Below are 14,732 nucleotides of genomic sequence, written 5' to 3' on the forward strand. Positions count from 1 at the left end.
ATCGTGGGTGCCATCGGTGGGGGAGAATGTCTTCCCCGACTTGGAAACAAGGACGTCACCACTTGCTCCAGAAATCGTGGCTCGAGACTTTGAGACAAGGGCGGGGCCCAAGGGCGAAGCTTTTGCCTCACCCTCTTATACGGCCGACCCCAAGGTTCGCGGTTCAAACTCTCGAGCATCTCTTCCCATGCACGGGTCTTAGCGCTGCTGATGGCGTGCTGCAGAGACACAATGCAGTCCCTATAGACGGCGTATAACCGCGCTTCCTCCTCTTCGTCACGCCGCCTACGGCGCCTGTGCCTGGTGTACGCCCGCCTCGCAGCCACGCATGAAGCACGCAGCTGGGCAACATCGGCGGACCACCAGTACATTTGGCGCCTACGTGGAACCGACCGCACCCTCCGCATGCTCGCGTCGCACACCTGAGACATAGCTTCGGCAAGCCAAGTGGCCTCCTCCTCTACGTTTTCGCCGCCATTCTGCTGCGACGGGAGCCAAGCCTGCACTAAGGCAGCCTCAATGAGGAGCTCCCTATCGAGGCTACCAAGTGCCCAGCGTGGACGACAATCGCCAGGGGGGAATTGACTGGGAGCCGTCGAGGGCGTGGAGACGCTAAACCGGATATAACGGTGATCCGAGAGCGTCTCCACGTCCAAAAGAACCCTCCAGTCTTGTATACGACGAGCGAGAGGGGGGCTCGCAAACGTGACATCCACAATGGATCCACCCCTCTGCCGAACACACGTTAATTCTGCTCCACGGTTAACAACCGTCAGTCCCGACGCAACTGCCCAGTCAGCGAGTGTCGAGCCACGTATATCACTTGCCACGCAGCCCCAAGACACCGACTTGGCGTTCAGGTCCCCGGCCAGAAGTACAGATTGAGGTTGTGCGAAGTCTAGCAGATCCCTCAGCTCAACCAAGAACTGCTCGAAATCGGCGAGGCAGCGGTTCGGCGAGAAGTACGCCCCCACAACGGTGAAGCCATTGACAACCGCCGAGACGCATCCCCGTCGCCTTATGATTTGCTCAAGCTGTGTGTCGCCTTGAGCAACCAGCGCCACCAAGCCATCCAGATCGCCCACCCAGTTATCCCGGGGGGGCAGATTGTATGGCTCAGACACTACCGCCACGTCAATCTCCCACTCTGCCAGACTCTGATGTAAAAGGTCCTGGGCCCTGGCACAGTGGTTGATGTTGGCCTGTAGAAAACGCAGTGGGGCCATTACTGCGTTTCCATGGCTGCCTCCGTTTGCGGTACCTCATCAGGCACCGGAGCAGAGCGTGATGGCGTTGGAGCGCCATCTTGCTTCCGCATTCCACCTCTTTTAGGCTTCGGGGCCTTACAGGCTGCGCTTCCAAGCCGATGCTCTGCCGGTAGCTTTGCCTCCGTGCATAGGGCACAGCGAGCGGAGGCGGCATCGCATCCACCAGCTTTATGGCCTGTTTCACTGCAGCGGAAGCAAGTGGCACTCCTGTCCGTCGGCGAGGAGCACGTGGCGCTGACATGGCCCACCTCCAGGCAGCGGTAACAGCGCAGGGGCTTCTGCTCGGTGAGAGAGACTTTCGCCGAAGCCCACCCAACCATTACGCGCCCCGCCTGCGCCAGCTTCTTCGCCGCAGTCACCGGGCAACTAACCCAGGCTGATACAGCACCTCGGGGGCCCGTGCGCAGGCCACCACACTTCACATGCTCCGCGGTACACTCCCCTGCGCGCGATACCGCAGCCGCAATGTCCTCGACTGTGGCCGAGTCATCCAGGCCAGTGATTCGCAGGTCTGCGCACTTGACCGGCCTGGACACCTTAACGTTATCCTCACCGAGGACCTCCCGCAATTTGGCGGCAAGGGAGTCCGCTTCCTTGGTGCTGGTAGCACCGGGGATCTCTAGTATCCTGGCACCAGTGACAGCGCGCTTAAAACGCATTGCACTGATGCCAATTTCGGCGAGGTCTATTCCACGCCGCGCCTCCGTTAAAACACCGGCGTAGGTTACGCCACGCTCCTTCGCACTCGGCTGCAGGGTAAGGACGACAGCCGAGGAATTCGGAGCGTGGAGCTTTCGCGACTTCTTCTTGCGGGGCTTAGCCGCAGGCTTCTTCCCTTTCCCCTTATTTTCTTTTCCTCGCTTTCCGACCACAGTCCACTCTCCGACCTTTGACGGCTGCTGCGGGAGGCCGGATGACGTGGCCAGCGTATCTTTTCTGGGGGGCTTTGAACCCGCCGGATCAGGCTGCACGGGGACCCTTTCCTTCCCCTTCGCCAATTTCTTTTTCCTCTTCTTCGAGGTTGCCTCGATCTCCAAAGCTGGGACCGCCGTCTGCTTCGCGGTTTTCTTAATTGCGGGCCCAGACACCGATCTACCGGGTTGCGATGAAGCCGCAACACCTGCATATGTCCTCGCCTTTGATGGAGGGGGCGGTGCGAGGTCATCAGCCATCGCTTGTTCAGCCGCCTTTGCCGCTTTCCTGCTATCTGCCGCCAGTGGAGGTCTTATGCGCTTTTCCGGCAGCAGACGCTCCTCTAGAGCCTCAAATCTCGCGTTAATCATTGCTCCGACCTGGCGCAAGATATCCGAATCTTGGGGCTGAGCAGGCAGCGACGAGCCCTGAGAGGCCTTCACCTCTTGGAGTTCCCTTTTCAGGGAGTCGAGCTCCGCCTGTAGGCGGGAATTGGCTGCCTGCAGCAATCTCGTCTCCTCAGAGACAGTGTGTTTCTCTAATAGAGCTACTGACTGCTCAATGTCATCGTGGGCCAATTTCAAGGCCTTTTTGAAAGTGCCCTTGAGATTTGATGACTTGGTCATCACCTTCACGATTGCAGCCAGGTCATCGGCAATGCGGCGACTGAGAGCCTCCGACGTGTTTGTCTTTGCTGGAATGGGAGGGAGAGGAGCGCTAGCTTGCGCCACTTCAATGCGCTCGGCGCACTCAGCAACCTCCTTCTCGGCCTGCGCCTCCAACTCCCTCTTACGCAACCTCGTCATATCGAATGTGGCCTCGCGCCGAGTGGCGCTTGAACCCGATGGGCGGCCCTTCCCTCTTTTTGAGGTGGTCTTAATAAATGGGGATGTAAAAACCCCTGTGCCATCCTCTGTGTCGGAACCAGAACAGCTGGTGTCCAGCGTCCGCTTCCGCCACAGCCTGTCTTTTCCATCCGTTTCTATGATGCTGTTGACAGAGCTGGAGCTTGAACGCAGCACAGCCCTGCCCCGCCTTGTCTCGACACGCGCCGGAGACATACTTCCGTCAGTGTCTTCGAGGTCATAGAAGTTTTCAGTGTCCATAATTGTGTGTTTGCTAAAGTCGTCGTTGATCGGTTCAGAGTTAAAGGACATTTTTGTTCCCACGAGTATGGGGGATATAAAACGTCCATCCGGGCGGTGCCCCCTGCACCCGGATAACCCTTTTACACCATGGAGGTCGGGCGGTATCCATGGGTGTACACAGCTAAAAGCTCACGCTCTCCCGAGCCAAACTGTCCAGGAAGGACAGGAAATCCACGCCGCTGGACTACAACGCGGATTTGAGGGTTTTTGATGAGGTGTCCTTCCTCTCAGGCCAGCCGATTAAGGCAAGCCTCCTGGTCCGTCGTAGCTGCTAGACGTGACAACAACACTACGACGGATAACAGGTTGCCCGACGGGAGGCCGAAGCCTCTAACCAGGCGACAGAAAAGCCTGCCGCCCAGCCCGCCGCGCCGCGATTGATACAACCGCCATCCATCGCTGCAAAGCAACCCGTCGTCCAGTAGGACTAAATCGTCCGCAACCACTGGTCGCCATACCTCGCCGCAAAAGCAGCACTGTTCGAAAACAAACCCAGCAATTTCTCTGCAAAGCAGAGATTGCAACGAGGACGTGGTAGCCCTCGAGTTCCTCCACGCTGATTTTGGTCCGCGCCGGCAAGACCACCGGTACCCCCCATATCTGGGAGGCCTTCCCCTATCCGCCACCTGAGGACGCGCCCGATGGGAGACCAGAAACTCCACACGGGAACCTAACCTAACCTAACCTAACCTAACCTAACCTAACCTAACCTAACCTAACCTAACCTAACCTAACCTAACCTAACCTAACTAACCTAACCTAACCTAACCTAACCTAACCTAACCTAACCTAACCTAACCTAACCTAACCTAACCTAACCTAACCTAACCTAACCTAACCTAACCTAACCTAACCTAACCTAACCTAACCTAACCTAACCTAACCTAACCTAACCTAACCTAACCTAACCTAACCTAACCTAACCTAACCTAACCTAACCTAACCTAACCTAACCTAACCTAACCTAACCTAACCTAACCTAACCTAACCTAACCTAACCTAACCTAACCTAACCTAACCTAACCTAACCTAACCTAACCTAACCTAACCTAACCTAACCTAACCTAACCTAACCTAACCTAACCTAACCTAACCTAACCTAACCTAACCTAACCTAACCTAACCTAACCTAACCTAACCTAACCTAACCTAACCTAACCTAACCTAACCTAACCTAACCTAACCTAACCTAACCTAACCTAACCTAACCTAACCTAACCTAACCTAACCTAACCTAACCTAACCTAACCTAACCTAACCTAACCTAACCTAACCTAACCTAACCTAACCTAACCTAACCTAACCTAACCTAACCTAACCTAACCTAACCTAACCTAACCTAACCTAACCTAACCTAACCTAACCTAACCTAACCTAACCTAACCTAACCTAACCTAACCTAACCTAACCTAACCTAACCTAACCTAACCTAACCTAACCTAACCTAACCTAACCTAACCTAACCTAACCTAACCTAACCTAACCTAACCTAACCTAACCTAACCTAACCTAACCTAACCTAACCTAACCTAACCTAACCTAACCTAACCTAACCTAACCTAACCTAACCTAACCTAACCTAACCTAACCTAACCTAACCTAACCTAACCTAACCTAACCTAACCTAACCTAACCTAACCTAACCTAACCTAACCTAACCTAACCTAACCTAACCTAACCTAACCTAACCTAACCTAACCTAACCTAACCTAACCTAACCTAACCTAACCTAACCTAACCTAACCTAACCTAACCTAACCTAACCTAACCTAACCTAACCTAACCTAACCTAACCTAACCTAACCTAACCTAACCTAACCTAACCTAACCTAACCTAACCTAACCTAACCTAACCTAACCTAACCTAACCTAACCTAACCTAACCTAACCTAACCTAACCTAACCTAACCTAACCTAACCTAACCTAACCTAACCTAACCTAACCTAACCTAACCTAACCTAACCTAACCTAACCTAACCTAACCTAACCTAACCTAACCTAACCTAACCTAACCTAACCTAACCTAACCTAACCTAACCTAACCTAACCTAACCTAACCTAACCTAACCTAACCTAACCTAACCTAACCTAACCTAACCTAACCTAACCTAACCTAACCTAACCTAACCTAACCTAACCTAACCTAACCTAACCTAACCTAACCTAACCTAACCTAACCTAACCTAACCTAACCTAACCTAACCTAACCTAACCTAACCTAACCTAACCTAACCTAACCTAACCTAACCTAACCTAACCTAACCTAACCTAACCTAACCTAACCTAACCTAACCTAACCTAACCTAACCTAACCTAACCTAACCTAACCTAACCTAACCTAACCTAACCTAACCTAACCTAACCTAACCTAACCTAACCTAACCTAACCTAACCTAACCTAACCTAACCTAACCTAACCTAACCTAACCTAACCTAACCTAACCTAACCTAACCTAACCTAACCTAACCTAACCTAACCTAACCTAACCTAACCTAACCTAACCTAACCTAACCTAACCTAACCTAACCTAACCTAACCTAACCTAACCTAACCTAACCTAACCTAACCTAACCTAACCTAACCTAACCTAACCTCGCCAGGACTTCTATCTGGTTTAAAGCGACTGCAAAAATTACATATACATTCAAGGGAATGGATTAACATCTGTGGCAGATAGAGCTTTAGAAGGGCTCATTTCGCTAACAACGGTTAGATTTTCTGACAATCAGCTGACAAGCTTACCACCGGAATTATTTAGCGATACAAAAGAATTAAAAGAAATTTATCTCAACAACAATACAATAACTGTTCTCGCTCCCGCAGCCTTATTAGCTAAAAATTAGCAGATAGCAAGCGACAAATTTCGTATTATGTAAGCTGTTGCGCCGCTGTCGCACAACATCTGCTTCCTGCGACCGATGCACTTGATTTTGTATGGAAAGCAGCGCCACTCACAATCAGGTGGCAACTGGTGGTACTACGTATGTTTGTAAACATTAAACAATACTCGCTCTCATAACTGCGTCACATCTGCGTTAGCAAACAACTATTAAGAAAGTTAAGAAACTTGTGAAGTGGATGGATCCCAGCATGAACACTCCAGGGATTTTTTTTGCGATAACCCTTGTAAGTGGGTCTTGTCACATAAACAACGTAATATATTATTACTGGGTTATGGGAAAGGTATTCAGTAATAAGTTCGTGAATGTGATTTGTCTTAGTTTGTGCTCAGCGGTGAATATTAGTGTTACAATTTTCGTAATTTTGCACAAGTAGGTAAGTCTAACTCTTTGTTTGTGAAGGCGCTAGTTACAATATATGCATTAAACGTTACTTGTTTACTCACAAAATATTGTGAATTTTTCAGTTGAAAAAAATGGAACACCGAGTTTCCAAGTCTCAATTAGAGGACCTCCTTAACCCTTAAATTGTCACCCCTAGATAACTTGTGTGTATAATGTCCAAATTTGGAGGATGTGTTGGAATTAGGATAGAAAAGAGGAAAATGAAAAAAAAAAATTAAAAATTTTAATTTTTTCTATTGTTTTCACTATGTCACATAAAACGGACATTGCCAATTATATGTACATGTTCGAACCGTCACATGTAACGGACATTGCACATTATTCCTCCAACCGTGGTACATGAATACAATGCACATTTTCAACTCTGTAATTCAAAATTATTATCAAATTATAGTTATGGACGATCTAGTATAAGCTTTTCAAACATCTGTCTTAAAATATTGGTTAAAACTTTAACGATATCGTTAAAAATAATGGATTTTAAAAAACGACCCTACCAAAAATAACAGCATAAGAATATGCTAAGAATTGGAATAGAAAATAGTATTACATAGCCTGAGAACTTATCTAATACACCAAGAAAGTCCTCTTCCCATTCACTAAATTGTACAGATTGAAATGTGTTTGCTTCATCGTATGCAAGGAAGTCGTATACCATGCCTGAAGTACCAAAATAAACAGGAAATTTAAATAGCTTTTTTTGGATTCTTAGGCATATTTATCCATTTGCTGCCATTTTTTTTGTAAGTTGTAAGGTAATATTATTTAAATTTTCAAACATTGGGTGGTATTTCTGGTAAGTAACATGATGCTGTGGCTGAAGAACTACTGAGAAGTAGGGAAGATTCATCTCGCACCGCATGTAATGGCTGTAATTCTGCAGCAATAATATTTTGTTGATGGTAAAAATTCTGACTTTTTGGGTCTTCATTGTTTCTCAAATCAATATGTCGTATAATTCCGGAAGTATGGTGCTGGGGGTAAATAATTGACGCTGTTATCATAGTGAAATCACTCCCGTAGGTCTACATTTCCTTCGAAATCGTCATCTCAACTCAACGCCAGACTCTTCAGCTTCCGCCAGAGGTAGTGAGGGAATTTTTTATTGATTGTCAAGTCATGATCCTGTAAAACATAATAAAAATAGAGAAAAATATATCAAAATGATGACGTTGAAAATGGAGGGCCTTATTGGCAACGTCCGCTACATAGGACATGTGAAGAATACCCTAGTCTATACTCCAAGTTGTCAACGTCCGTTTTATGGGACATCATAAATAAACTAAGATTTTTATTCCAAATATTGTAAAATATGTAAAAGTTATGTCAAAATACTTTACTTACAATCGTATTCTAACTAATAATATAACATTATAAGCAAAATAGCCAAAATACTTACAGTTATTAGTTATTACCAATTTTATCAGGAGAGTCAAAAGATCCGTTTTTTGCAAATTTCAAATGGTCAACATTCGCGGCTGTACTTCGCTTCGCTAACAAAACCTGCATGTACGCGAAGGACATAGCTAGTACCTTCCCAATATACCGATTGGCAATGCCTAGATCTACTGTAACAGCGCCAGCATGTGTGTAAATACTATGTCCTTTAAAACGGACGAAATCAATTTAAGGGTTAATTATTTAATGGAGCATCAGGCTCTGGCCAAAGGCATTGGTTTGGGTCCACGATCGAAAGAAACAGTCGATCGCCAGTGGGAAGAACTAGCTTCCAAATTAAACGCCCATGGCAGTGGTGCCTCAAAATCTGGATATCGCTGGAAACGTGTACCTAAGTATATTTGATAAATAATTATTTATTTGCTATTTCTATACAATTTGAATCCTTTTTGCTCGTATTTCTAACACATCACTTGATTTCACACCGCCATGTGTGTATTTTTACACCACAGAAATACTAAATAACTGTCTATACCTACCTACTTGCATTTTTAGTTTTTAGTACATAAATTCCATATTGATGCATAAAATTATAGTTTATAAAAGGTTAAAAAAAAGTTTATAAACTATATAATATATAATATATATATATAACTATATAATATATTATATATTAAGAGCTGTGGGTTTCGAACAAATAAATTTAAATAAGCTTGCATGCATTATGCTTACAGTATTGGGCTGACCTGAAGCATAAGGTAAAGGCAAGGGCATCAGCCCAAAGACGGGCAGCTTCTGGTACTGGTGGTGGGCCGGCTTGTAAAGACGACTTATCAGAAATTGATAAAAAGGTGTTGGCCATTATTGGAGAGGGTGCTGCATATGGAGATACTCAACATAGAGTGCCAGCATTTGTAAGAGAAAAAAAAATAGTCTTTTATCCTTGAAATTAATATATAATGATTATAATCATATTTTTGCATTGCAGCCTATACCAACACCAAGTACCTCCTCGGCCATCTATGAGGATATAGCCTCTGAATGTGTAGAGATAACCATAGGTAAACAGACATTTATTTTAACCAACTTCGGAGTGAAAAAAAATCTGTTACTTAAGTATATAGGTAATTTATCCAAAACCCTTTCAATTTTAGAGTCTTCTCCACCACCACCAGCCAGTGAACAGCTCATAGATATTGGGCAGACCACAACGCCAATATCACCATCAACGAGAGGAAATACTGGTAAAGTTTGTTAGTTGAGCTTAGACTATCTACATTACCTAAATAATATAAGAAAAACATACCTACTTAAACAATCAATTGTTATTATATTATGTAACTCTTAACAATTTAGGTAAAATTCAGACAGACAGACAGAGTTACTTTCACATTTATAATATTTATTATATTGTATTAAACCTGACAAATGATTCAAATATTTCAAAATTGCAAACATACTGTTGCTTCAAAATATCCTATCTTATTAGTTTCAGATAGAGTGCAGGCACCGGCTTCTGCTGACCCTAACAGGAGGCGGGGTCCTAGATCAAATGCTGGTGAGATATAGTTCTAATAATTGTCACTTTTATTTTTTAATATTTTTGATGTCAGAAGTCAGAACTATCGACTGGGTGAACTAATTTTAATTTTTCTTTTTTTTTTTTACTTGAAAGCTGGTGTTGCTTCCCATGAACTGAAAGTTGAAATACGAATGCTTTAAAATATTTAGTTTTATTTATTTATTTAGTTTTTTCAGATAGTCCAGTGTCACGGCGACTACCCAGGAGCTCTGTTAGGAGCCGAAATATATCTGATCTCAGGACTCGTCAAAGAGTTGACCCGTCTTGGATCGTTGATATGGAAAATAGACGGATCGACGCGGAGCAGAAGCTGGTAGATGCAATAATGATAATTATTGCAGAGGCTAGGAGGGACGAGTTAGATGTATCGCGCAGACAGCTAGCCCTTACAGAGACTCTGGCTCAGGCGCTGCGTGAACTGACGAATTTATTAAAAAATTGTGTAGAAAATAAATAACATTTATTTTATTTAATTGTTTGTGTTATCATTATTTTAATTCCAAATTCATTATTTTTGACATTAACTATTCAAAACCTGTTAATTATTATTCTTATAGATTGTGACATTTTTCTCATTCACATTTTTAAAATTGTTTTATTTGAAAATATTTCATTTTTTTTACTAATATAGTTATTAATATTTGAAATATCTGATATAAAAAAATTGAATTAATTTACACGATACAAGTGAAATATGAAGGTAGAAGGTACATACCTACAGTTTCAGTACACATTGACTCATACATAGACATGTTTATTGCATCACACAATTCACACCACAAAAATAGAAAGGTTCAGTACACAAGATAATCATTATATTTATAATCTAAACATAATCTAAATCTTCTAATAATCTAAAAATTGTAAAACTAAAAATAAGTAACTAAATAATAACGATACAATAATAACCAGAAAAAATTTAAACAATTATTTGCCTATGCCCAAACAAAACTCTTAAATTTAAAATAATATCATCAGTGAACAGTATTAAATTAACTACTTATTATCATAAACTACTTTTGCTATGTATAATATTTTTATCTTTACACAATTATTAGTAAGTACCTACAGATAGTTCAAGTAAAAACTTTTTGAATAAGGTGCTTCCTCACAATCTATAATCTAACATTTCAGGTTCGATTTTGTGATGACAGTTTTTCCTAGCTTACCTATGTAATGCTCGACTTTGTAACGTTACATTACAGGTGGTGAGTTAGTGCCTTTATTTCAGTATATTTATTAACCACACACAAATATTAACAATGATATCATCATTGGTTTCTGCTTTATAAATATAAATATTCTTAGGTTTAAATACTAGAAAAAGTTTGTACAACACTAAATAAAGGCTATGGTCTCCTCTCCCTCCATAGACGCTGCATAATAAGTGATCGCTGTAAAGGACCACGTTCTAATTGTTGTGTTTCATCATCAATGCTGATGGTGTCAGATATTTGGCGAGCAGAATCATGTCTAGTATATTCATCTGATAGCTCTATGACTTCTGTTCCTTGTTGGTTAGCGATGTTGTGTAAAACACAGCATGCATTTATGATTTTTGCCACAGTGTGATGGTCATAATGCAGTACTCTATGTGCCAACAAACATCGCCAACGAGTTTTCAAAACTCCTATGCAACGTTCAACAGTATTCCTAGCACTGCAGTGGACATTTTGTGTAATGCTCTTCTGCAGTCCCAGGAACAGCGTTAACAATAGGAGTCAGAAGCCATGGCCGCAGTGGATATCCAGAGTCGCCTGCAAATGTAAAGCATAGTCAGTGTTTTATAATGTATAAATTACTACAACATTGATACCTATCTAAAAATGAAATAAAATAAATAATAAAATTAAAATATTTAGTAAATAGGTATTTTTTGAACATTAATTCTGTTACACACACACATACTACATTAACAATACAAAAAATAATTACCTAATAACCAAATGCTTTCACCATTATTATGAAGCTGCTGCAAATGATTATTTATTTCCGAATTGCGCCAAATATATGCATCATGAGTAGCTCCGCCAAAAGTAGCATCCACATTTAAAATATTAAGATCACTGTCACATATCTAAAAAAACATTATTTACAAGAAATTAATTCTTTTATTCTCACAGTATTAGAAACATTGTGCAAGTCAGTTTTTTAATAATTGTAATAATAAAAGGTTTGTACAAAATAATTAATATAGGTAATAAATAAATTAAAGCTTAGTTAAGTAAGTACTCACTATTTGAACATTTCTAGAATGATAGTGTTTTCTATTAAAAAAACGTTCTTCATGCTCTGAAGGCTTCACTAATGCCACATGTGTACCATCAACACAGCCCAGGACACCAGGAATTCCAAATTTATTATAAAATCTGGAATTATAGACAAAATTAATGTTAAGTGAAACTTTCATGGTACATATCAAATAGGTATAGAAATTTACTTGTTAATGATGATATTTCTTTCTTGCTGTGTTTGTGGAAATTTAATACCTATACTTATTCAGTATATTAATATTGTTTAGTGCTGTTGTCACTTCTCTCACAGCATTTGACACACTAGGCTGGCTTAAACCATGCAAAAAGCTCATTCCTACTGGCTTTTGGTATGAACCCGTTGCAAAGAAAGACAGAGCTGTTAAGACCTGAAAAGTGATTATTAGGGGTGCATCCGATACCGATACCGATACCGATATATCGGCGATACTTCGGGTTAGCCGATATATCGGTATCGACGATATTTTAATAACCGATTCAACGATACTTTTTAATTTAACAATTGCAATGTAGTGTAAACGAGCGTGTTGTCTTGTCTATTCCGTTGCAAACGAGGCATGAACTATGCTCGGGGAAACCCCGCGCTTGTGAGTGTGTTGTTGAGTTGTCCCAATATATCGAGAGATGCAGACCCATTCGTGTTCTGGCGCAATGACGTTTTATGCCCAAACTTGAAAAGAATTACGCAGATGTACTTTAGTTTCCAAATGAGTTCTGTTGCATCTGAGAGACTGTTTTCCAGCGCAGGTCTTATTCAAACAGACTTGCGAAATCGCCTTTCTCCGCAAAACTTAAGATTACTTTGTTTTTTAAACAAAAATCTTATCAATGTTAATTTTAATTACTAAAATTTTTAATCGCCTAATTTCATAATAAAAGAAAAATCTGACTTGTGATTTATTTATTATACCTTCATTTTTGAATTCACAGTAAGCGTATCGGTATCGGTATCGGTATCGCCGATATTTTTATAAGAGTATCGGTATCGGTATCGTATCGGCGATAAGGCGTATCGATGCATCCCTAGTGATTATTATAATTTAATAAATGGGCAGACTACAAACATGGTCTTACAATGCTGCTAACAATATTATGAATGTATTCAAGTCAAGAATTTATAACAATTTCTTACCTTACACTCTACAGAAACCTTTGTTTGCCTCTTTGATCTAGCCATTAGTGGAGCTAGTTCAGAACACAACTCTTCAAATGAATCTTGGGAGATTCTGTAGTGTGCCTTGAACTCAACATCTGTCATGCTCAAAGTCCTTGCTTGGTTACGAAGACTTCGCCGTAACTGAGCCACATCATGAGCTTCTTGTCTTCTAACTTCGGCCTCGAGTGCCTCAATTAATAAGAATGCTCGTGCCATTTTATATAAAACTGTCTAAGAAGGTATGATTAATATTCCCGAAAGTAAATATAATATGTAATTATTAGTAAAAATATATTCGAAAACTTGTCGAACACCTTTTCTAGACCGATGAAAATATTTTGCACACTTACCGTAATATATTTTAACAAGTTTTTTTTAAGTATTCGATGATCTTAGATAAGAATCAATCTTCTAAACTATAATTTTTATTTTATTTTGAGATTTTTATATACTATATTGTTCCTATTACAACCAGCAACAAGTCAACAACAAGTATTAGAGCTGTCGCATATTTGACAAATCAATTGCTTGGTAGTTGCTGTCGTGTGGCTGTCGCAAGTCATAGATAATACCGTTTGCAAAGCAACCTTTGAGTTTACATTAGCGACAACTGCATTTTTAGTTTTCCAGTTGCTCGACAGAGGCAGCACTGTTGACGGCAGATTATCTGCTTGTCGTCTGCTTTTACGTAATATGAAATAGACGATTGACAACAACTATTGCGCAATTTTTGGTTGTTGCTGATCGTCTGCAAGATCCGTAATAAGGCAGCCGGATTATTTAGCGATCTATTCCAACTTCTTGTCTTGGATTTATCTCACATCGAATTAACATCTGATTGGATAAATACATCTACTTTTTCCGGATTAAAAAAATTAGTTTTTTTAGACTTTTCACACAATAGAGTTTCAAAGATGGAAATCGCTTTGTTTAGAGATTTACACAATTTACAAATATTGAAGATGCAAGATAACTTCATTGAACATATTCCAGAAAATGTATTCAGTTCGCTCGGCAATTTACATACGTTAATATTATCAAATAACCGATTAACAAACATTGAAAGTTATTCATTCACCGGACTGTCCGCATTATCCGTCTTGTCGATAGACAGTAACCGAATAACAAAGATACACCCGCATGCCTTACGCAACTGCACGTCTCTATAAGATTTGCATATAAATGGAAATAGACTAGATGAAGTTCCCATCGCTTTGAAAGAAATCCCACAACTTAAAACTTTAGACTTGGGAGAGAATTTAATAGTGAGCATTGAAAATGCATCTTTTATGACTATGCAACAGATGTACGGTTTGCGTTTAACCGAAAATAATATCGGGAATATCAGCAAGGGAGTGTTTGACAAAATGACTTCACTGAAAATTCTCAACTTATCTAGAAATAAAATCCACAAAATTGAAGCTGGCTCGTTAGACGGAAACGTGAATCTACAAGCAATCCTACTAGATGGGAATTACTTGACCGACATCGGCGGTCTTTTCGCAAAGTTACCTAATTTGGTATGGTTGAACATTTCCGATAATCGCCTAGAATGGTTCGACTACGCTATGATTCCGACTGGATTGCAGTGGTTGTATATTCACGCGTTAGCGTGTTCCAAGTTCAGCTCTCATTCGAGATTGAATCACAACTGTCGCTGAGCACTTTTGACGCGAGTTCTAAAAGGC

General features: G+C 41.5%; 3 protein-coding genes across 4 annotated transcripts; 1 reads left to right on the plus strand and 2 right to left on the minus strand.

Annotated features, from left to right (window-relative positions):
• Positions 1-398: 398 nt before the first annotated feature.
• On the minus strand, positions 399-1,226 carry LOC149897374 (uncharacterized; the record flags this gene model as incomplete). Its single annotated transcript, XM_090116495.1, has 1 exon — positions 399-1,226. A coding segment is annotated over exon 1 (828 nt), but the record flags the coding sequence as incomplete, so codon positions are not given.
• A 6,741-nt stretch (positions 1,227-7,967) lies between these two features.
• LOC149897375 (uncharacterized) lies at positions 7,968-10,080 on the plus strand. Its single transcript, XM_090116496.1, has 6 exons — positions 7,968-8,420; positions 8,768-8,947; positions 9,022-9,094; positions 9,188-9,277; positions 9,523-9,591; positions 9,792-10,080. The coding sequence occupies exons 1-6, from the start codon at positions 8,220-8,222 to the stop codon at positions 10,070-10,072; spliced, it is 894 nt and encodes a 297-aa protein (XP_089972622.1). The 5' UTR covers positions 7,968-8,219; the 3' UTR covers positions 10,073-10,080.
• A 218-nt stretch (positions 10,081-10,298) lies between these two features.
• On the minus strand, positions 10,299-14,684 carry LOC149897376 (uncharacterized). Of its 2 annotated transcripts, XM_090116474.1 has the most exons (6): positions 13,395-14,684; positions 13,021-13,271; positions 12,056-12,256; positions 11,852-11,984; positions 11,551-11,692; positions 11,234-11,372 (listed from the first exon to the last, which is right to left on the minus strand). In XM_090116474.1, exons 2-3 carry the CDS (start codon positions 13,258-13,260, stop codon positions 12,098-12,100), a joined length of 399 nt encoding a protein of 132 aa, XP_089972600.1. In that variant the 5' UTR covers positions 13,261-13,271; positions 13,395-14,684; the 3' UTR covers positions 11,234-11,372; positions 11,551-11,692; positions 11,852-11,984; positions 12,056-12,097. The 2 variants fall into 2 exon arrangements, with proteins under 2 accessions (XP_089972599.1, XP_089972600.1); XM_090116473.1 differs by having other exon boundaries at positions 10,299-11,372; positions 13,021-14,684.
• Positions 14,685-14,732: the final 48 nt, after the last annotated feature.

Source organism: Colias eurytheme, chromosome 25 (genome assembly GCF_061535395.1).
Source record: "Colias eurytheme isolate Ceu_HAF_F1 chromosome 25, ilColEury1 Martin Lab GWU primary, whole genome shotgun sequence".
Taxonomy (NCBI): domain Eukaryota; kingdom Metazoa; phylum Arthropoda; class Insecta; order Lepidoptera; family Pieridae; genus Colias; species Colias eurytheme.